This window comes from Podarcis melisellensis (genome assembly GCF_964234715.1).
Source record: "Podarcis melisellensis genome assembly, chromosome: 4".
NCBI lineage: Eukaryota > Metazoa > Chordata > Lepidosauria > Squamata > Lacertidae > Podarcis > Podarcis melisellensis.
In genome coordinates, this window is record NC_138531.1 from 54,287,901 (window position 1) to 54,312,406 (window position 24,506).

General features: G+C 39.6%; 1 protein-coding gene and 1 long non-coding RNA gene across 25 annotated transcripts in view; one reads left to right on the top strand and one right to left on the bottom strand.

Annotated features, from left to right (window-relative positions):
- GRIK1 (glutamate ionotropic receptor kainate type subunit 1) overlaps window positions 1–24,506 on the top strand; it is a 151,808-nt gene that overhangs the window by 73,949 nt on the left and 53,353 nt on the right. For all 4 annotated transcript variants that reach the window (XM_081907991.1, XM_081907993.1, XM_081907992.1 and 1 more), the window contains exons 2-4: window positions 12,219–12,386; window positions 16,093–16,350; window positions 19,528–19,709. In XM_081907991.1, coding sequence (XP_081764117.1) covers window positions 12,219–12,386; window positions 16,093–16,350; window positions 19,528–19,709 — 608 coding nt within the window. The remainder of the gene's footprint in view (window positions 1–12,218; window positions 12,387–16,092; window positions 16,351–19,527; window positions 19,710–24,506) is intronic.
- Window positions 1–24,506, bottom strand: part of LOC309368213 — a 148,246-nt gene that overhangs the window by 54,150 nt on the left and 69,590 nt on the right. For 11 of the 21 annotated variants that reach the window (XR_014167623.1, XR_014167625.1, XR_014167626.1 and 8 more), the window contains 2 exons: window positions 21,005–21,128; window positions 18,350–18,709 (listed from right to left, as the gene is read on the bottom strand). The exons of 6 other annotated variants lie outside the window; for them this stretch is intronic. This is a non-coding gene — a long non-coding RNA (uncharacterized lncRNA). Of the gene's footprint in view, window positions 1–18,349; window positions 18,771–19,958; window positions 20,554–21,004; window positions 21,129–24,506 lie in introns of those variants that run through there. 4 more of the 21 variants (XR_014167628.1, XR_014167636.1, XR_014167637.1 and 1 more) reach the window with 4 other exon arrangements.

A 24,506-nucleotide genomic window follows, 5' to 3' on the forward strand; every position in this document is an offset into this window, starting at 1 on the left:
TCAAGTGTAAATGGTCCCTTATGCAAAAGCATCAGAGAACAGTTCTGCTTGGATGGCAACAACCGCCTGAACATATTCCAACACAATTCATCATAGTGTCTTTATCAGATGCTCTCAATGCACTTTATAGCTTTTAATCTTTGCTTGGTCCTAACCAAGCGATATTTAATCTGTGCCTTACATCTTCTACATATCTGTATCATACAATGACAACCACGGTAATTGTGTACCAACTGAGCATGGTCAAAGATACTGATTTGTTCATGAAATGAACATATTTGCTTTCTATTGATAGAACAAAAGGTTATGTTTGAAACATTTTCAAACTGCTTCCTCCAGCTATGGCATTTACCATAAAAAATTAGGCAGGAATGATTTACTTAGGGAGCAATCCTAACCCCTAGTGGTGGGGCAGCACTGCCTCGCTGCTAGCCTCCTAGCTGACCTTGGGATTCCCTTCCAACTCTACAATTCTATGATCATGCCACTGGTAAGTGGGCAGTAAGCTACTGCTGATGATCCTCCTGCAACAAGCCAGGAGAAAGGATGCTGGCAACTTTTGATATAAAACTCAGTGTATCTTCCAAGGAGACCAATCCTCTGGCCCCTCAGCTACGAGTCTGGATGTGGCATGGTGCAAATAAGGGGGAAAGCTTTGGATAGAACAGAGAATCTGCTGCCCCGTGCTCCCCAGGCCCTCATTGGAATGGTTCTGCATATCTCATCCACTTAGCAATTGGATGCCTCTTAAATATCCTCAGAGGAGAAGGAAAACATGTACTCATTTTGTATTGGTGCTAAATAATGATGTGCTACTAGGTGGCTGTGCTGAAGAAGCAAATAACTAATACCTACCTCTCCCAACCTCCTCTCTTGTTACTTGTTATACATTATGGATAACCAGTTAGTAAATAGGTTATTTATCAGATGTGATAACATTTCATTAGATCTCAGAATGAACTAATCTTCTCAGTTAGTGGTATTCCCACTTTCAGCTCTCTCTCTCTCTCTCTCTCTCTCTCTCTCTCTCTCTCTCTCTCTCTCACACACACACACACAGAGAGAGAGAGAGAGGGGGGGTATCTAGGTGGTTTGTACATTTTCAGTGGTAATCGCACACTTTTGGAATCCTGCCCTCTTCAAAGGAGCACTGTCTGGGCTCCTCTCTTGTGGTCTTTCTCTAAATACCTTTTATTATGCTAAGTCTTTTGACTGCTCTTACTGCCACTCTCCTATATATTGTTTCCAAAGGAAACACGAACCCTGGGTAGGTGCCTGGAATCTTGCACTGCTGTGGAGATTGGTGTGGCATGTAATGTTTTTAATCTGATGTTGCTTTTATTACGTTTGTTCAATACAATAAAAGTATTAAATATTTAAAAGTTTTCATTGTAAGCCACCTTGTGAAAGTATGTGATGAAAGTCAGGGTAGAAAAATATTACATTTAAACAAATGAATGTTTATACTAATTGGAAGATATTAAGCAGTGCAGACATCATGGTTCTTAATGTTGAATCCCAGATCCAACTGTATTGCATTTTTTTTCTCCCTCTCCCCCCTGCATGAAGTAGAAAAGAGCATACATATTTCCCTCCTAATCTCAAAGCTGTTCCAAAGATCTAGGTAGATCACTCCCTGGAGTTGAGAAGAAAGGGAGCTTATTATTTCATTGATCAATGAAATGCCATTGCAGTTAACAGAATTAGTTCAGAAGAAAAAGGTAGCAGGAAGGGAACAAATCAGATATAACTCAAAAGACACTGTATTCTTATTTCTCTTTCTTTCTCTTTTATTTTGATTCCAAAAATCAAATTGTTCTTTTAAAGCTGTGCTATATGAAAAGGCTGTGATCTCAGCTAATCCATGCTTTTCCAGGATAAGCTCAGATTTCTGCAGCTACAGTAAAAACCTTATGTTTGTAAGCGCCTTATAGATAACTAATGGACACTCGAGCAGTGTAACTTTTGATGAGGAAGACATAATGTTTATTCTTTGTACAGATAGCCCATATAACAAGAAAGAGGTCTGGGTGGGGGGCAAGATCAAACCATTACATGTCTTCGTTCAAAAATATACACTGAATGCACAAAAGGTAAAGATTTTTTCTTGAGAATCTCTTTACTTCCCATCCCAAGATGGTGAGCTATATTATAATGATTACCAGTATATTTTATTTATTATTTTGTGGAACACTTTCTGCATTATAGCTTGCTACATGTGCTTAACAAAGATGTGAGGCAAAAGTGATAATCTGACATACTGATCTCTATAATTTCATTTGATTAAAAATAACATTTTTGTTATTTCACACTGCTCAGGGTTTGCATCCATCTGTGTGCTCCTTCTCTTGACTGTGGATAATTGTCAAAAACATAAAGGTAAAGGTAAAGGGACCCCTGATCATTAGGTCCAGTTGCGGACGACTCTGGGGTTGCGGTGCTCATCTCGCTTTATTGGCTGAGGGAGCTGGTGTACAGCTTCTAGGTCATGTGGCCAGCATGACTAAGCCACTTTCTAGCACATAGACCAACACTATTGAAGGAAGTTACTGTCAAGGTTGCTCTATTTGGATTCAGTCTCTAATCATCTGCGGCATGATATGGGCATGTTTATAATGTCAAAGCAAATTTGTAGGATCCTTGCTGAGAGTATTGCGGGAAATCAAAATTTTGATGTGACATAGTTGTGAAGGGAATTTCACACATTACTAGGCTTTGGGTGCCCTTTGACAGTGTAAACAAGATTATGAGAGTGTCAAAACACTCTCTTCTTCTTCTCTTGCTTCTCTGTTTCTCACTCACATAATTCCTCTAATAAGGATGGTCAAAAAAATATGTTTTGTTTTCTGAAGGAAGCCCAGAAAAGGGCTCCGTAATTTTGTCCAGAAAAGGTAACAGTTCCATCATTTCAGAGCTTCCTTCCTGTAAAGGAGCTCAGGTTGTGTCTGTATGTGTATAATTTCCCCATTTGCCTCCTGGACTTCAAGGCAGTAGTGGTGACAAACTCAGGGTTGTCATAGGAGAGGCTTTTTTTGCCAGGAGGGAGACGTCAGAGGAAAAGGAGAGGCTAGCAAGAGAATATAAGACTCTCAGTTGCTCTTGGACTCTTGCTGGGATAACTGATTCTACTGTGCTTCTTGGCTCAGCTTCCTTCAATGTTCTCTTGCTCAGCTCCTGCCTCATCACTAGATGCTGGTCAGGCAATACAAGGAATAAATGCATGTCAGTTAACCACTACATTTCATACCCCTGCTTCACTGGTTATTCTGATACTTCGCCAGCACCTAACCGGTGTTCATAAGCACACAAAAATGTTTTTGCTTCCCAAGCAATCTTTTAACATGTTACAGACACGTGCCCACTGTCCAAAACTAAGTAAATCAGGTCAGTTGTTCTTTTAAAAAGGGATTCATTACTGAGAAATTCGGGAGCATGAATTATGTCAATAGAGCCATAGGGAAATACTTTCAGGCTTGAACGCCTAATTGAAAAAGACTCTGTTGGGAACCAGGAACCTCCATATAATAATCACAAAATTTGTTTTATCTATCCTGTCTATCTACATGCATATTTATACATTTTATTTCATATTTGTTATTAAGAAAGTTGCACTCAGAGCAGCTCACAAAGGATAACTTTATATTTATGGGAAATCAGAAGGACTAATTGATTGACTAACCATATAAATCCCCTCACTTGTTGTCAAGGGACACAGGATGACTGCCCTCCTCCCCCACAACCATATAGTTAGCTAGTCTGTGAAGCATCCCTCCAGGAATACAGTCATCCACCCAGAGCATCTCCATATGAGGTAGCAACGTGGGTATCCACACTAAAAGAGTGAGATGAGTTTTAATGGGTAGGAGGGGATATATTAATTGGGTAGGAGAGGATATATTAATTGCAATTTATCCCTCCAGGCACCCACACATGTGGGTTGAACAATTTCAAACAAAATTAAAAGCATAGGAATTAGGCTGTAAAACCTTTGTTTTGAACAATCTCAACTATGAAGTAATCTGGCTGCCCCCTTCTTACCCTGCTTAAAAAAGAATTGGACAACAATTTGGAAAGTAAGTTTAGAAGTAAGATTTACGTCTTGGTTCACAGCAGTGGCAGCAGTAAAAACTATGTAGGCATAATATTGTGCCTAAAACTGAGCAAGTGAAGGCATGTCTGCCTCCAACGCTGGTCAAAGGAAGAGAGAGAGGGAGTGGGGAGGGAACAGGAAGTTACACCTGTGATACAGGAAGCATGATTCCTTGATGCCTTCTCTGCTGCCACTGATTTGAACACCCAAATCCATATTTTTAATTGATGAAGCCTAATTTGTTAGAAAGGTTTGCATATAGAACATTCTGTCTTAGCTCACCTTCAAGACTTTCTCAGCTCTGTGATTCTGCTTCCCCAGGAGTTATAGCAGGAACACATAAGGTTGAAATATTAATTTGATCATGGGGTTAATGTTAATATGCTGTGACAATGTCTCCGGCTGTAATGTCCAAAGGTATTTCTGTACCTATGCAATTAATCTGACTGAAGTGCAAATGGTTGCCGGAAATATCTAATAACCTTCCAGCCTCATTCTCATCTAAGAGTGTGAGAATATGGTGATTTTAATATCTATGTGTGAGTTCTTTACATGTCCTTAATTAATTCATAACTGCACAAACAGAACTTTACTATACATAATTGTATAATAATTCCAGAGAAAAAGTCAGTAATATTAGCTCAGAGAAGAGTCTACCCATACTTTGTCCCATAAGGCATTTAAAAGTGAATTCCCTTCTGGTCTTCATTCTAGCCACTGCATTTTACTGTATTTACTTTGTTTATAGCTACTTTTCGTTCATACTTATTTCGTATTTCTAAAAGTGCACTGTATTTAAAGATACACTGTTAAATAAGTGGGTATTTCACAATGATGCTTTAGTTATTTATGAAATTAATGAAATAACTCTCTTGTCCTGGTTTGAATCTATGTTAAAATGAAAACAGTGGTGTGGTACATAGTTTCCAATGGAAGCAAAAAGATGCCATTAAACCTGGGGTGGGAAATCTGTGCGCCAGCCCCAGCCAGCATAACCAATGGTCAGGAAATGATGGGAGCTGTAGTCTAGCAACACCCAGAAGAAGGCCACAGGTTCCCAGTCCCTGCTTTAAACCATCAGCCCAGCTAGCTTGTACAATGGTCAGGAATGGTGAAGATGGCAGTCTAGCAATATCTAAAGGGTCGCACATTACCCACCTCTAATAGAGCCCACTATTGTCTACACTGACTTGCAACAGCCTTCAAAAGCACCAGGCAGCCTTGCTAACTTTTAACTGGAGTTCGTTTATGTTAGGTATAGAACTGAGAGCACTTACACGCAAAGTATAACACATTTGGTAAAATATCAGATGAGTTATTGTCTTTGTCTCAAAAACTGTTATATGCATTTATATCAGTTATTGTTTTTGTCTCAAAAACTGGTATATGCATTTATGTTCTCTCAGTGGCGTAGCGTGGGTTGTCAGCAAGGCAAGTAATTTGCGCCCCCTAACCCGTGGATTTTAGTAGGGGCAGAGAGCTGCGAGTGCAAGTGCGCGCCCCCGATGTTGCACCCAGTGCGGCCAGTCCCCCCTGCACCCCCCACGCTACGCCACTGTGTTCTCTAGTGTGACTTATTTACTAGACACTTACTGTAGACAGATCAAGGTCAGAGCATACACAAGATGTATGACATGACTACATTTTGAAATAATGATTTTAGTAACTACATCTTAGTCCAGTCACCTGAAACATCCATCAAATGTTAGTTCATTCTTTAATACTTTTGCACATGTGCAATCAGATGTCAACAGTAGTAAGGAAGGATTCAGAGAAAGAGGACAATGGAGCTTATCTTATGTTAAAAATTCAAATGTATTATTATTCCTTATTCTGTATATATGCTCATTCACCCTCCCATTTGTCCCATGAATCCTAGGCATGGCTCCAAGAGGTTTGTCTTTTATCTTGCTTCTTTCTCCGAGAAAACCTGCTGTTTATTGCTGAAACAAAACAAATGTCAATTGGGTTTTCGGCAGATTGACGTTTGTTCTGATTCAGCAATAAACAGCAAGTTTTGTCAGAGAAAATTGTGGGACTAAAGAAAAATGTTTTGGACCCATGCCTAGAAATCATGGGACAAACGGAAGAAGTCATGGGACAAATGGAAGTGTATATTAACCCTCTTGTCATACTTCCCTCTAAACTAAATGCCTCAACCATTTGAGCCTTCCTTGTGAGGGAAAATGCCCCCAAACCTTCATCATTTTGGCTGCTCTTTTCTGTACTTTTGAGCTCTACACTATCCTTTTTGAGCTGGGTAACCAGAACTGCATACAGCACACAGCACTCAAAATGGATTCATAATCATGCCCATATTCATGTAGAATCAGGGCAGAATTAGAGGAAGATTTGGGAATAGATCCATAACACACGTCACTCCAAAGTGCTCATTTGCCATAGTATGTGTGGGGATGAGTTTAGCTCAGTATAAGAATGCATTCTTTGCATGCAGAAGATCCCAGAGTCAACCCTTGGCATCTCCAGGTAAAAAGATCAGGTAACAGTCATGCAAAAGTTTCTCGGCCTGACATCCTGCTAGTCAGAGTGAATAAAGCTGGGCAAGACGGACAACTAGTCTGCACTTGTATGAAGCATCTTCCTTCACTTCTATTGTGCCATTTAAAACAGGGGCAAGGAATCTGTGGCCCTTCAGATGTTGTTGGACTCCCATCAACAGCAGCCATCGTGGCCACTGGTTGATGGTACTTTTAGACCAGCAGCATGAAAAGGTTCCCTTCCCCTGCTTAAAGGATTAAATATCACATTCTTCCCATGAATTTATGAGAGTTTTGGGACTTCCGGGTTGACGCGATCGGTTTAATGGCGGATTCCCTCCGAGCTCCGGAGGGAATTGGCTCCATCGAGGACGGGTCTTGCCGCGCCGGCGACGCGGGGGCCCTTAGAAACCACAGGTGCTGATACCTGTGGACCTGGTGACTCGGTGGGCACCTTAAGCGCCCTCCTTGACAGTCGAAGAGCCTTTTTAAAGGCTGCGGAGAAGGTCTGAGGAGCGGCGTGGTGCTGAGAGTAGACCGCTACCTCGGTGGAGCGAAGCCGCAAGCCATTGCCGGAGAGCGTCAACTTTCTTCCTGACATTTGGACTGAAACAAACACCCTCGTGAGTAAAACGAAATTTGGATTTTAAAAGAAATTAACTCCTTTAATTTGGCGAACGGGGGGGCTGTGTCAAAAGGAAGTTCGCACCCCCCCCCTGCATGCACGATCTGAAGCAAGGAGCGAAAGCCTAAGATCGGATTAAAAAGATCTTCTTTTTGTCTTTTGGGACTGATAAAAGATTCCATCGATTTGTGAAAATAAGCTTTTTTCTGTCTTTTTAAGTTGTGCTGGAGGAAGAGGTGTATTTGGGAAAATTTTTGGGAACCCCCACCCGGGATCCGGGAGTGTTCCGCATTAGCCTAGCCTGAAAGAAAGGGAGTTTGACAGCTGTCATCTGAGCTGTCAAACAGCGGAATCAAGACAAGAACTGTATCTTTATATCTCTCTGATCCAAAGGTGTTACATTTAACCAGAAGTGGCTGGAAATTAAGTAACAACAAGTAATAACAAAGTAATAGACTGTTGGTAAAGGAAAAAAAATGGCAATCCCCCTAGGGGAAACCAGAGACATTACAATGGCTGCAGAAGGAAAATTACAAGCAGAAATAGAAAGAGCCCTTTTTCTCGTGGGAATTCTACAAGAGCAAGAGATAGCTATGGACAAACAGCTCACGGCTTTGATTTCAAAAAGAAGCAACTCTACTGATGGAACTGAGGATTTGACCTTGAAAGATTCTGCAGCTGAACTGGAAAAAGTTTCTTTGAAGTTGGAGGACAAGGAGTCTGGAGGGCAAAAAGTACAGGAACAGGACTTCATGCAGCAAGGGGACAGAGAAGTTTATTGGATTATGGATTTTGAAAAGAGAAAAGTAAAGGAGGAAGTTTTTGGACACTATAGATGGGAAGCTGAAATAATGAAGAAATATAACTGGGACTTCCTCCTCTTTTCTGGCATTGGTGAACGTGATTTAAGGGAACATCTGGCAGAACCCCTGCAGCAAGTCTTTTCAACTAGGATTGATTGGAGAGAAGGTGAAGAGACTGCATTAGATATCCCTCGAGACTTGAAGATCAATAAGAAGGACTATCAACAAAACAGGCAGAGAGAGACTCAAATGGTGTTAGAGGCCTCAGATGTGAGGAATCCGGGCTAGGAGTTTTATAAGAGGGCAGATATCTAGGAAGGGACAGATATCCGGACAAGGAGGAAGGGGGAAAATAGAAAGTTTTAAAACTAGTTTATGACTTTTGGGTTTTATAATTTTGACTTATATTTTAATATGAAAATGGGGAAATTTATGGTATAAGAACCTCGATCGATCTTAGAAAAAGAATTTAAGGTATATAAGAAAATGGGATAAATAAGTTGGGCCTAATAAAGGGAATTAAGCTTAAATATAATAAGAAGAGGTTTAAGGAATGAAACAAGAACTTGCTGAATTAAGTTTGAAAATTGGGATGCATGGGTGGGGGTGGGGGGAAGTCAATGAAAGAGGGTTATGAAAGAATCTATTTGTGTTTATTTCTCTTTTTTTCTTCTTCTTCTTTTTCCTTTCTTTCTTCTTTCTTTTTTGCTTTGTATTAAAATTTGAAAATTCAATAAAAATTATATTATAAAAAAAAAATGAATTTATGAGAGTTTTGGGAAGAGTAAAGGATATGCTAGTGTCTTTAATCCCACAGGAATGCTCTAGCCAATCCATTTTGAAATAATCATTTGATTGCTTCAGGACGGAGTTCTTGGCACGTTTACAACAAAGTATGCATCATTCAGTTCAGTGAGACTCTTAAGTAAACATACGTAGGATGTGGCTGTTAATCTGAATGTTCCAGGCCTTTATTAGGCTGCAAAGCCTGTAATAGAATGGACCTGTAATTTTACATCAAACAAATGAATTGGGAAATTATAGGCTTTACCTTTAAAGACCTTCCACTCAGATCTTCATATGTATACTCACTATAAACTGCACATTTGTCCAAAGATCTGCAATGACTTCCATGCGCAGACTTTCTTAGCATTTTTAATGATTTATTTCATTATCTTTTTTATATTGAGTTTCTTCCTTGTAGCTCTTTCCAGGCAGTTAATTTCTAAGATACACTAATTATGTTTACCTATATACAGCATCTGACATTTTATGGGTTCTCCATCAAGGCTGCCACTTTAATCTTCCATTTCACCGTCAGTCTAGAGATTATGATTCACAAGCTTGTGAGGTATTGAGTAAATATTGAAACAGATGAATAATTTGTTACTTGCATATATGTCATGATTCCTTCTACAGGAAAGCTCATAAAGTGTATTCAGTGTTTTATTTTCAAAGACGAACCACTGGAGAACTAATAATCTCATAAATAGTTTGCACATTTAGATCATGCAGTGGGGGTGGGGTGGGAAATCAATGCCAAAGCAAAAACAGCAGAATCAGGGAAGTGATTTAACTTTATGGTGTTAAACGGACTAAATATTGACATGAACAAAGATGGCACAAGCTAAGTGTAAGTAATGACTGATCTTACAGCTGAGGAACTTTCCAATCTTTAGTCTGAAGGCTTCCTTTAGTTTCATTGAATAACGAGGTGGTGTACACGCTGCAAATTAAAGTGGATCTGATGTATCCTGCATGTACACATTCTTTTTGTGTCCAGACAATGTTGATCCATGGATAATGTGGTAATGGGGGGGGGATACAATGTACACCCCACGTTACCCACCTGTGGAACTACTGAAGGGCGTCATGTGGATGTGTTTTTTAAAAAACAATGTAGGCCCGTTCTCATGTAGCCACCCTCCAGACCTTTTGTGGACGAGACACATGAAGAAGGGCCTGCATGAGGATTGCACGATTTGGGTAGATTCATATGGAGAGAGGCGATCCTCAAGTTTCTGGGTTTGGAGGAGTATCAGGTGATTGGAAAGTCACCGGGTCTTCATATCTTTTCCCAGCACACCCCCTTTTGGGTCCTACCACGTCAGAGTTCAATACTGGTAGGGTATCAGCCACAGAGGTAGTTGTACAAGTCAGAGATGGGAGGGAAAATGACACTTGATCTCCCTTTCCAAAGTTGGAGCTCTCTCTCCCTGTCCTCAGATTGGGAGATCCAATGCACCCTTTGACCTTTGGTGTGCCATCCCAAAGAATTTAGGATTCCAGGACTGATAAAACTATACTGAATTATACACCTGGAGTTGATTAAGGAGCCTTATTTGATTGCAATCTCAACCATACTAGGCTGTGTCTCAAGGCTAATTGATTACTAGAAAGGAAAAGATGCAGGCTGGCTCTTTCCTTTCCGTGTGTCCAGGGTATCTAAGAGGATAACTACTGTCTTGTTCATAAATTACATGGAATGTCTCTTAGGCAGTCCTATATCACAAGCAAGGCGGTGACCCTTTTTGTAACACTATTTTTATTATCAAGCTTGTGAAGGAAAATAACTGGCTGAACTGCAATAAGTTTGCATTTATAGGAAAAGCAGGATTCTGCAACCCCAAAAGGTGGATGCCAACTCAGTGAGTGAGGGGACGGTGACAAATAGTAGCAATGAAAGTTATTTGGTTCGTGTTCAAACTGACAAAGGAACTGTCAGATGTTTCTTGATGGCTGGAGGGAACTTATAGATATAAATCTTCCAGAGATTACAGGAGTCCTGATAAGAGAAAAATATGACGGACAGAGCTGACTGACATTAATTTCAGCATGTAGCTCAGTAGTTGGTACTATAATCCAAATGAAGTACTATTGGGGAATGCTAAGTAGAGTGAACCAAGGGACCAGTAGACTGGTTGGTAATGCCATTATTCATTATCTAAAAGAATTATAGGATAAAGAATTGTGAGGCAGCTGTAATATAGAGGGATACATAATAAAATTGTTTAAGATGTGATCATCTATAAAATTACATGTTATTTAAATGGTAAACCTAATGTTACTTGCTTAAAAAGTGTATGACATTTCAATCTTATTTTCTTCTAAGAACTATTAACATTGTGACTGCTGAGTTAAAATGTAAAGCAGGTTGTAATTCTGTGTATTTCCATTTCCTGATTGTCAGATAATGACTATGCTACTCTATACCGGCGACATATAAAAAGCAAAAGAGCCCTTGCAGCACATTAGCAGATTATACTTTGTTGACTGGGAAATATTAAGCAATATGTGAATTGTGAATTTCACATGGGGAAATAAGTGACTGCAAAATTCAAAGTATTCTCTAGTGGATAGCAGTAAATGAGTAAATTATACATGCAAATCAAGAGCTGCAGTTAGATGTGGCTGCTTAAAGAACTTGCTTCAAAATATGCTGTTTATTATGCATTTCTCAAGCCCCACATTTCCACAGAATTTGGCCATGAGATTGATATAATCTAAGGGGCATTATCTACAGTACATGTTCACATACAGCTGGGGCATGAGATATATTTATTGAAGTAATGACAGGTGCCACTTAAGCTGGACCTCAAATTTTAAAAATATGTGTTATGTTATTGTATACTATACACTTTCAATCTATGTTGTGATTTACTCCTTCATGCTGTTATCTCAATAAAGGCTGAAAGATAGAGGCCTGGTTCAGACATCATGCTTACCATAGGCGGAAGGCCACTCACTATCTTTGTTGCCCTTCTCTGGACACATGTAATCTGAACCTGAAAAACTGGTTCATCTAAACTCTGGTTTGTTGTTCCAACCATGGTTTATGAAGTTGGCTTATTTCAACAAACCATAACTACCCTGTGGTTGATTGAAATCAAAATTTACTTCTTCGTTTATTTCAAACAATTTATATACCATTTGATTGTTTTTTTAAAAAAAAAAAACCTCAAACTGGTTTACCTTCTCATTATCCTCTTGTGTTGACCAACTGATGGTCAAGCCATCAGCTGAATACCAATATACCAAGGTGCTACAAGAAATAAAATTACTCTCTCCACCGATTTTTTTCTCTATTCCTTGTTCTGAAATGGACATTCCTTATTTTCATTTAGATTGGTGTTGTATGTAATGACATGCTAAGACAAGCTAAAACATGACTAAAGCTTATTTTTTTGTCTCTTTATTTTCAGGCGGGATATTTGAAACTGTGGAAAATGAACCTGTCAACGTGGAAGAGTTAGCTTTCAAATTTGCAGTCACCAACATTAACAGAAACAGAACACTGATGCCTAATACCACATTAACCTATGACATCCAGAGAATAAACCTTTTTGATAGTTTTGAAGCTTCAAGACGAGGTAACTTTCTAAGTGACTCTCAAATGTTGTGCCCACATTGCCTCTAAAAATTTCTGCATTTCCTTGTAGTCAGTTTATTGCAGCTAAATTTAGCTAATGAATGTCAAATAGGTTGGGGTTTTTCAGTATAATCTGTGACAACACACCCAAGGCCAGCATATTTCTTCAACCACAATCTAGGCCTTTACTGCATAATAATCTGAAACAATCTAATTCTTTGTTTTGTATAAGATTTGAAATGGCTGTAATTGCTTGCAATATTGAAATATCTAGAGAGCCATGCTGAGCTGATCTTCTTTGCTAATATTTAGCTCTGTGGTAGTAATAGTATGCGACAGAAAATCAAACATTTTCTCTCTTCCCTGCTTATAAATGAGCAGCCTTTCTACAGTATGAGACATGTAGTATTTCAGTATTTAATCTTCAAGCATTTGTAAAGGGTTGTGTGTATTGATGTGCACCACAGACATACTATCAATATTTTGAGAGAGCAGACTGGTTACTATCATTGCATTTGTTTTGCCTGTGTCTCTGAGTGTGATTTTTTGTAAAATATTTTTAATTAAGCCCTGACTATATAGGAGTATTGACAAAATGCCCCTAGACCACAGTCTACTTGAATCACAAAAGTCTACTTCAATCAAGTCAGCCTGTAATGGTATAACCTTGAAAGCAGAAAGCTTTTCTAAACAATAACCTTTTAAATTAAAAATTGATAGAGGAAAGCCCCACAGAATGTTAAAATGGAACATTTGTATCTGCATTTTTTAGCATTTATTTATTTATTGAAAACTTATCCTACTCATCTGAATAAAAATTCTTCCAAGGTAACGTGCATGGTAAAATAGGAATACATCAATTGTAACAGAATAAATAGTTGTCTGCCCCACTGAAACGTCTAAGGAACAATTAAAATAAAAAAGTTATTTAAAACATGGTTAAGAAAACAGTAGTAAAGGATCCCTTAGCTGAATAAAATTTCCTGCCTAAAAGCTACCTTAATCAGGTTTATGAAAATATTACCGGAAATCACTGTTGGATTTCAAGGTTGTAATAAGTTTATGTGAGTAGCAGCAGCATGGTAGACGGTTTCATAAACCTATTTGCTAGTAAACCTATTTGATTCTCAGAAACTGAAGTCTGTTATGTAGTGAATACATTTGCAGAGTGCATTCTGAATCCTTTCTTAGTAATTCATGACTCTGATGCCACATGTGGTTCCATCAGAAAATGTACAGGTCTTTATTTCAAAGGACCATGAGATAAATTACCATTTATATGATATATGTCAAGAAGGCCTCTAAGAGGTGAATGACTAGTTGTGCCTAAGAAAAATCAACAGTCCCAAGTGGGCTTTTTGATGAGGCAGGACTTCTGGTCTGCATGTAGATTAGATGGTGTCAGACATGCCTTGTTTCTTCAGAAAAAGATAAATGGATTAAATGCTTGCTTGTCTGGCATCCTGAGGAACAATTTAATAAATTGCTTAAAAAATTCTAATCCCTGTGGAATAAAGTATGAATACTTCATGATCAGACAGTCGTATCCCACATCCCTTGTTACCTTGTCTCTCCTCTTCCACCTGCCTTTACTTTCTCTAAATTTAGTGTACTCTTCTTGTGGGGACCTCATTTTTGCAAATTATATTGTGGAAGGTAGCATATGTAAACCGAGGCCACTAAACAAATAATAACAACAACTATATTAAAAGTTTAAAACATAACATAATGGGACTAAGGTCATACCATCAATTTCTCTGACCACTTTTCCATAGTAGATGATAATCAACCCTGTTTGCTTTCACCTCTTAGTTAGATTCTCATTGTTGGCCAGTTGCCTGAGCTGATAAAATCCATATTACTACATTGGCAAGCTGAGAATAAGGGTTGACTTGATGCAAGTAGATGAAGGATGTATCCAGGTTGAAATGCAGTCATCGTTTACTGCCATTCAAGCCACTTCAGGTAGCTTTATATAGATGTGATAATTGTGATTAGAGTTGCAGTTGAGTGCATGGTGACACACACATGCACACAGTCTTTTACTAGATGCTACACAGGACATTTTTTTGTCTCAGACAAAACCGCAAATGGAGCTACCCCAGGCAGAGTCAAGATGTGTAGTCCCAAAGGCTGACCAAGTTATTTTGGTACCTGATGAAGAAAATCCCCAAAGTACCTCTCCTTTGGCTAAGCATACAACAATAAAGCATGACATCCCAAATCAACTGCCTCTTCCAATTTCTAATGGCAAGGCTGGCCGTGCAAAGTTCTTCACTGTTTGACTGTAGAACCGTTCAGAACATCTGCTTTGGTCCCAGTTTCAAAGCCAGAACAGGCTCATAGCTTTCAGAAAAGGACACTTTTGGGATGGTTTCATTTTCATTGGTCGGATGGCTCTTAAGTGATCTTCTTACTACCTTTAAAATAAAGCAGTGGGCAAACTGCACCTTTCCGCCCACATGTAGCCCCCAGTCTAATTTCATGTGGCTCTCAGCCTAATTTCAAAAGCAATTTGCAAGTGATCCATTCAGGCCTCTTGCAAGAGTGGTCTGTCCCTTCTGCAACAGCAGAAGCAGAGGAATAGAGAATTTGAGAGAAAAGGGGTGATGGGCCCACTTGGGCTCTGACTCTGCACACCACTTCCTTAGATGCTCAGTGGTAGAGTATTCATCAGCAATACCTTTAAGTGTCTTAATGCAATCCAGTGTTGTCCAAACATTTTACAAAGAGGGTCAGATTTGATGAAGTGAAGGGCTTTGAGGGCCAACCAAAGTTGTGACTTTTTTAGGATTGAAGTTGTTGACCTTTTTTATGATTTTACCCCAAAGTTGTTGAGCTTTTTTAAGTTGTTGAGGTTTTTACCCCAGGAGTTTAACAGTAAGGAATTTCTCTTATTTGTTCCTCAATATATTATAATTTATCATGAAAGAAGCAAATTTAAGCATGAATCATACATGCTATTTCAAGGATATTAAAATGACTCCAGTCTTTCTTATAATTTGCATTTTATCAGGGACTCGGATGAAATCAACATGTAAAATATTATTTTGATTTCACATTACTAGAATTCTCACTTTTAAAAAATGATTCAATGCATGATAAATATTAGTGTAATGTGCAAATCTCTAGTTCCATCTTTGCTTTCCTCAAAGGTCCACATAAAATGAGTACATCTCACAACATAAAGTGTCACCATGAATAATAGTACCCTTTATCCTCTATGAGTGTTTGCCTTGAAATTAACAAACTATAACACCCTTGGATAGCAATTTGTCAGGTAGCTTGGAAATCCTTGCTGTGCCTATTGCAATGAAATGTATCTATGGTCACAGTGCCATGCATCATAATTCATAAGACTTTCATTGGGTGAATACATTACTAGAACAGCTCAGGGCTCCTGAATGTCTCACAATTGTGACTGAGGGATTTGAAGTCAGCCCTATTTAAAAGTAATGAAGTGAAACCCTTGCATTTTTATCTGAAGTTCTTGGGGTTTTGTAATAGGCTGTATCCCATCTGTGTAGTTGAAAACAATGATGGTATAAAGTTTTGATGAGCTGGCCCTTGCTTCTCCCCCCCCCCCCAATTTTGAACTCATTTCCCCCCAAATTCAGCAATTCCACCAATTCAGTTAGACAAAGGAGCAAAAGAGTAAAATGGTCCTACAGCATAACTGGTCTTTTCATTATCCTTCTCTCATACAGCATGTGATCAGCTTGCTCTTGGGGTAGCTGCCCTCTTTGGACCATCTCACAGCTCATCAGTCAGTGCGGTACAATCTATCTGCAATGCACTTGAAGTTCCACATATACAGACCCGATGGAAACATCCTACAGTGGATAACAAAGATTCCTTTTACATCAACCTCTACCCAGACTATGCAGCCATCAGCAGAGCAGTATTGGATTTGGTGCTATATTACAACTGGAAGATAATAACTGTAGTATACGAAGACAGTACAGGTAGGCATCACAACGATTTTTAAAACACACTGTTGTTTATTATTATTTATCAACTTTATATCAAAAAAGAGACCGAATGTATATATTTTCTCAATTTTCTCTACTTTTCCTTTGTGGAATATTTTCTTGCCACTGCACATGAATGCAAGTATATATATAGATGGCCACGTGTTTTCTGAACATCAGTTGTGGATCAGACATTTTCCTTAATCAATTCCATTTCCTTAAAACTCACCGGTAGCTATTATGGGACTTTTGCTGCCACAGGACAGTATATGACAAAGGGATCATTTTGAGCCAAAGAGTTCTTATCAGTAAACGGAAATTACACCTGAAATTATTGTGCCTGAAGCCCCATTTTTCTCTGTTAATGTAACTTGTGTCACAGTGGCTGAACCGGGTTCTTTGCTGCTTAATACAGCTGAGCTGTGGATTTACAGCCAGCTTCCCTCTGCTAGCTCATCAACTGTATAAAAAGTCCTTTCAGGAAGCCTGTGAACCTGAATATTGCAGTTTGAGGCCTCCCTTTTAGCAGCCAAACTATGCTTTGTATTGTGCTACTACAATTTCCACTTGAATAATCATAATGGTTCATATTCTGTATTGGTTTGTGGATGCTTAAAAACTGAAAGGAGAGAATCAGTCTACCAAGGAAAAAAGTCAATTTTCCTCATGCAATGCGAGGCCTTGAGCTAGAGCCAATAGCTCGCAGCATAGCAATCACCACTTCACATCAGAGGAAATAGGGTGATACTTTATGCTGCTTTATACTTCAGCTTGCATTCTATTAGTGCACTTCTAATGCCAGAGATGCTAAGTAGGTTTGCACAGGAAGTAAATCAAATGTGCTGGCAGGCTGATGATTCATTTTCAAAATTACCATTTGTCAAAAGGGCTTTTAGGCGATTCCTGCTTTAATTCAATATCTTTTTCTAAACAGCCCCATTATCCTTTGGCTTCATTGGAGAACATCATAAGGGTGTGTTTATGTGTATGAATGAGTAAACAAATTTTGTACATAACTGGACAGAGGGTGCAAAAGAAACTCTTGAATGTCTTTTTTTAAAGCAGAGGATTATTTACCTATTGACCTCAACAGACAGCAACCTACTGTATTTTAAATATTTGCAGCCTGATCCTCCACCCATATTTGGATATAAACAGATTTGGAATATATTTGTAAGCACTCTTTCTAGGAAGTATGTCTGAATCAAGTTGGGCATACTTTTGAATAATTATAGGATTGTGCAATACACCTGACTCAAGTCAATGGAATCCAGCATCCTGCACCCCCACCCCGTTGATTTCTGCATTACAGGACAGTGACTGTTTTTGTCAACCATGGCCAAATTATTCAACTCAGGACAGGTTGAAAGATAGTTCTATTTTCAAGAGAGGTGAAGGCTTAGGAAACTGGCAGGTGTGTTCTGTCTGCTGACCTTCAGGGCTCTGGATAGTGATACCATAGGCATCCCTTTGCTATTCAGTTCTACACTTATTGCTACTTGTTGATTTGGTTAAAGATAAAGATATGCAAATAAAGGGAGAATTTCCAGGTTTGGTGCAAGCACTCTTAGTGAGAGAACCGCAGCAGAGATTTAAAATCACAAAATATGCAGCAAAGTAAAGTGTAGATTGTTAGACCTTTAAAATATCCTCTTCTAAGTTGCTTCCTAAATTACCCTTAGCATAGAAAGAGACCACACATTTGTTAAGTTAAAAAAAGGTTTATTTACAAACTCTTCAAAGGTCAGATTCATGTGCTTTCCCATAAAGCAGTTAGAAAACACAAGCAATAAAAAGTAGGTTATAAAAGGTGGCTGTTTCTAAATTATTTGTATAGAAACATAAAGGAGACTTGCTTAAGCCGCACAGCTAAGCTGGAGCAACCATCTTAGAACTCCTTATTCCCAAGTTGAGAAGAGTGACCTAACTAAGCCTGGCAGGACAGCTTACTCTATGGTTTTAACCCCTTCATGCATTAATTAGAGCATGTTGGTTATATATGACTGATTATTCTACACTACTCAGTATCCATTTGTTTCAATGGGTTTTCTAGAATGGATATTTTTGCAACCACTTCTGCTTCTATGCCCTCTTGTTTCTCCCTTAGGCCCAGCTAGCAACAGCCACTGCACTCCTACACCAGCTACTTGAGTTTTGGGCACATGGCTAACTTTCTGTGGGGGGGGGGTTGCCTCTCCCCAACTCCTCCTGGTTCCATTTTTGTCTGAGTCTTGACGTTGGCCACCATGGTCACATGTCTCACATCTGAACAATGCTTTAAATGGCTTTTTGAAGTTTGTCGGCTTTATCTGGAGTGTCCAGTAACTCCAGCAAACACAGCTGGGCTGATAAACTACATGGAGCAAAGAGAATCATTTTATAGCCCTCCAACAATGTGACAGAGAAGTTTAAAGCTGGGAAAGACAAGAAGTTAAAATCAAACAGATATTCCACTCCACCATTTCACAATGCTGACTCAAGGAAACAGAAAACAGACAGAGAACACAACCCTCCCCAGTTTCCATTTGACCATTCATGGAGGGGAGGGTGCAAATTAAATGTTGGCTGAAATATCAGACCAGCATTCATCTCAACACCTTGCTAAACTGGACCTGTCTTTGGATTCCTGGCTGGTTCTCTTACCACATAGAAGTTGACCACAAAATGCTTGCATAGTGCCAAGAGTCACAGCAATCCACTTTCACTAAACATGTGATCCACAAAACAGAAGGGAAGGCCTTTCATTGCACTTTCTTTATTATTTCATTGCTTACTGATCTTTAATGTAAATTAAATGCTAGGTTTTCAGAGTGTGACTTGTTTAATATTAAAGGATACTGTGATCTGAGGCTCAGAGAAAGAGGCCCTGTGCTCTTTTGGGAGGAGGGTGTGGTATAATTTTAATAAGTAAACAATTATGTACCAAAAAAGTTTCTAAATAGATTTTCAGGGTATGTTTTTTTCCTGGGTGAAGGTGCCCATAAAGCAAAAAGAAACTCCTTAAGCTTCACCAGTGAAAGATCTGATAAATGATATGCTAACACATTAAGCTTTTATATGGAGTAAATTTGAAATATATTGCGGAATGGTGAAATTAAATGTTGAGTCTAAATGACAGTGAAGATTCATTGCACAGAGCAGCTATTTGAATGATTGGGTGTCATTTTCCAGGTCTAATTCGCCTGCAAGAACTCATCAAAGCCCCTTCTAGATACAACATTAAAATCAAAATCCGGCAGTTGCCCTCTGGGAATAAAGATGCCCGGCCTTTACTCAAGGAGATGAAGAAGGGCAAAGAGTTCTATGTGATATTTGATTGCTCACATGAAACAGCAGCAGAAATCCTTAAACAGGTAAGAAGGAAGAAAATGCCCATTTGTTTCTATCAAAGTTATCATGCCATCTGCTTTTCAGCTTCTGGGAAGCAATAAAACCGCATTCAGGTGGATTAGATTTTGACTCATTATCACTGTGTTGAGCAGCTATTTTTCAACAGTGGGATTCTGTTTGAGCCTCTTTTGCCCAAGCAAAACCTGTGTGAACATCTCTCAAAAGCCGATTTAAAGGCTATGAACATGTGGAAGATTTCAAAGGTTACCTACCCTGTGCCTGGAGAGGCTCTTTCAGCTTTTAATGATGTCCTGTACGTGTGTAGAAGTCAGAACCAGCAGCTGAGGGTAAGCTCTCTAAACTGAGAGTTTCCTTAGCTCTCCCATATAGTTGTTCTGGGTTAGGATCCCAACCAAGCAAATCAGGCTGTAAAGCTCTTTAGCACCTGATCTGCTATTGTGCTGAGATACATCCTGCAGGAATAGCATGCATGGTAGGCTGAAGTGCAAATGTGTATATCTGACTATGTGTATGTGATTGTAATTATGTTGCAGTCACCAGAGGTTAGGAACAGGAACTTCCCTCCTAAAATTTATAAGCCCAGCACAGTGCACAAGTTGGTGCACTGTTGATGGGCATTGCCAATCACCCCCCACCATATTTTATTTAAGTTGCCACCCCTGCCCACCAGGATCCTGTGATAATGTGATTATTCGAGGAAGAATGAATGATTGGGCCTTCTATGAGTAGAATGCCCACAATTCCTGCTCAAATTAAGATTAGCATAGCCTACATATGTGTGAATTGATGCTTTTGAATTATGGTACTGGAGGAGACTCTTGAGAGTCCCATGGACTGCAAGATCAAACCTATCCATTCTTAAGGAAATCAGCCCTGAGTGCTCACTGGAAGGACAGATCCTGAAGCTGAGGCTCCAATAAATCACCTCATGAAAGAGAAGACTCCCTGGAAAAGACCCTGATGTTGGGAAAGATGGAGGGCACAAGGAGAAGGGGACGACAGAGGACGAGATGGTTGGACAGTGTTCTTGAAGCTATTAACATGAGCTTGACTAAACTGCGGGAGGCAGTGGAAGACAGGAGTGCCTGGTGTGCTCTGGTCCGTGGGGTCACAAAGAATCAGACACAACTAAACAACAACACATACGTGTAAGGCCTTGGATTGGATTGGCATTTCATGCCCAAACACATCTCTTTGTCTTCTGCTGCCTGTGTGCAGATAATTAGATGTTTCTTGTACATGAAAGCTGTAAAAAGTTTTCTAAGAAATTATTCCCACTGTGCTCAACAGGGCTTACCTCTTTGAAATTTGTGTAGGATTGCAGCATTACAGTTTCACATAGGTATATTCTTTCAACAAACCTTGGTCCTCTATTCTTTCTTCAAGGGTGTCTTTTTATCACGACATGAAAATTCTTCTCCCTGTCACATATAATAATTTATAATAATTTATTATTTCTAAAAAAAACAGAATAAAACTTCAAACATTAAAAACTTCTCTAAGCAGGGCTGCCTTCAGATGTCTTCTAAAAGTCAGATAGTTGTTTATTTCCTTGACATCTGATGGGAGGGTGTTCCACAGGGTGGGCGCCACTACTGAGAAGGCCCACAGAGGTAATATCTTCCTTTCATCAATTCACAGTGAGACTTCTGATGTATCTTTGATACCACCTTTCTTCTGCCTCAAAAGTTGTGGGGGATCTCATGTATAGCATAGCCTTCATAAAGGGTAGAGTCACAAGAACTATTAGCACAGGGGTAGGAAACCTAAGGCCCGGGGGCCTGATGCGGCCCAATCGCCTTCTTAATCCGGCCTGCAGACAGTCCAGGAATCAGCGTGCTTTTACACGAGTAGAATGTGTCCTTTTATTTAAAATGCATCTCTGGGTTATTTGTGGGGCATAGGAATTCGTTCATTATTTTTTTTCTTCAAAATATAGTCCGGCCCCCCACATAGTCTGAGGGATGGTAGACTGGCCCACGGCTGAAAAAGGTTAATGATCCCCCTTTAGCATCACCTGAGCTCAGCAAATCCCATTTCCACCTTTAACCCACCCACTCCTGCTTCCCAGTATCAGGCAGTTTCTCCCAGGATAGAGAATACTGAAGCCCTATTTGGGTGATGAAGATCATGCAATTAGCAAAGCAGAGTTGGATTAGATGAATCAAGTATAGATTAGAACCTGTGCTTATCTGGGGAAACAACTCTATGGAGTTTATTCTTTGTTTAGGGTTTAGTGTTCATGAGGGACACCACTGTTGTATCTTTCTGGGAAGTTGTCAGAGCTGGGGGAAACCCGAGAAGCTTTTTGATTATAGGTGATTAAGTAAGAAAGAAATAGAACAAAAAAATTGGTAAGAAGCTGATAGCCCAGTGAGGCAATGAGAAATCTGGAGAGTAGCTGGGTTGCCCAGAGTTGGAATATTAGAAAGGTTAATAACAGTATTCCTCCCTCCTCTAGTATTATGGAAACACAACATGTTGTCAGATTAAAATCTCAAACCACCTCCTCCCACAACTGCTTTCTCTCCTCAGAATATTATTTCTTTCTTCACCTGAGAAAGTTTAATTTTCTGCTCAGTTTTTCTAGTCAAGGGCTAATACGGCCACTTCTGTCTGATGTGACATATTGTGACCAAAGAATAACTACCCTTGTCATATTCAAACAGCAAGAAAAAGCAGTAAGTAATTATAAGTATAGCTGCTTGAATTTCCCCCAAGGGTAAACTGCAGAGAGAGAATTCCATTTTCAGTATGATTATAGCCTGGAAATCTGAAGCCTTTATACGTCATACAGCAGAATATTATGGATGGTCGTTTTGGGTGTGTGTGTGTATTTTTTAGCTGAGGGAGAGATGATATTTTGCTTGAATCCTATCTGTAATGGAGATATGATTTCATGTTATTAAGTAAAGCCCTGGACAACATTGAATTCGTATCTAATACTTCTTTGATGGAGTTTGTAACCTCTATGATCTGGAGAAAATTGGCTGGTGGTATCTATACCAACAGATATCACCAAGCTGTTCAGTCAACAGATCTTATAACTCTGCTCAGTCTGTGATATTCTTAAATTCTTTGAACCAAAAAATTCTACGGAAAGAATTTACTAGTGATGAAAACTGAACCATCTAAGCATGCTAAGCTTGTGTCTTTTGATCTGAGTTTCAAAGTTAGTGGGAGTCAGACACCTGCATTTTCCAGTTAATTTATCAGCCTCAAGACTTTTATTCTGTATTCTGCCGACAACATTTCTGGATTTGGAGGAAAGGCTTAAAAAGGGGGCTTGAAGGAAGCCTGCCAGAGAGAATGGAAGGCTGCAGAGGTTAGTAATCATCTTTGACCTGAGAGAAGAGGTGGTGGCATGTACTGCAAAGCCAACCACTTTCTTGAGGTTCTAGCTTGCTAGCTGTGCTGTTGAGTCAGGATGTGGCTATGAGTGTATGACCACTAAAGGTGTTATTTTCATTCTCAGGGAAAGTTGCACCTCCCACAGAGAGTTTCTTTTAAGTTACATAGATCTGAAACATATTAAGCCTTGAAAGCTATGCCTAATCATTCTTTTAGTTTTTTTGTGGCTCCTTCGAGCAATCAATTCTCCATAGGCATTCAACATTTAAAGAACAATTTCTTTGGCTACTCTGTCAAATTTATTGCTGTACATTTACACTAAAAGCTTGTGCGCAGAAGGAGGCCACCCCAGGATAGCAATATGAGTTCATACTATACGGGGAGCACTTGAATACAACAGCAGCTGTTATCTGCTACTCTGTAGCTTGGAACTGACTCTGTTTCACAAATCAAGCATTATCACCTTGATGAAGCTTGTTTCTACCATACCCTTCCCACTCCCCGAGTAGAGACAAGGACATTATAAGCTGCTTCCAAGTCTTGGCTTGGAGCAGTTACCATTGTGTTGTTGTTGTTGCTGCTGTTGTTGTTGATATTCTCATTCTAAATCAGAATATTACGATATTCATAATCACAATTTGGTAAGACTTTGACTGGCTAGTGCATGGTCTGAAGGCATATGACGCCTCCATCTTGTAGCTAAGCATGCCTGGGGGCCTGGGGCTGATCGGTGTCTAGAGCAGGTTCAACCTCGGCCCTCCAGCTGTTTTGATGCTGCAGTTCCCATCATCCCTGACCACTGGTCCTGCTACCTAGGGATCATGGGAGTTGTAGGCCAAAAACATCTGGAGAGCTGAGGTCAAGGAAGCCTGGTCTAGAGGGAGGGCCCTTTGGGAAGCCCCGTGCATGCTGCCTTGAGTTCCATGATCGAATAAATATGCTCAGTAAAAATGACAATACCTGAAAGTCTTTTGCTGTTGTTGAAGGGGTGGGGAGGTACTGGTTCATCCAGAGTTCCAGAATATGTCTGTCTGCTTTCCCCATAGCTCTCCCCTCAGAAGGAGAATTGGGGGCTATGGACAGGGAGTACAACCTTACAGTGGGGAAGCAGCAACATGTGTTAAAAACAAAGCATACCACTATTCCTTCATTCACTAGTGCTGATTTCTATGCTGCTGATTATGTACAAACCAGAAACCTACCCGCACAAATGTACCAAATATGTTTTATCTGACAATTCTCCACTCCAGAGTTTGAAATCTTGTCCCAAACCCCTGTTCCCTGAAAAATAAAACCTCACTTTCCCATTTCCATTTTTTAAACTAGCATACAGGTAAGGAAAGTAAGATAAGGCACAATCTAGATATGAGGCTATTATCCCTCAGCACCACATACAGCACCGTGCTATTCTGTAGATCTGCAAAAGCAATATAAGCCCTGCAGTCACT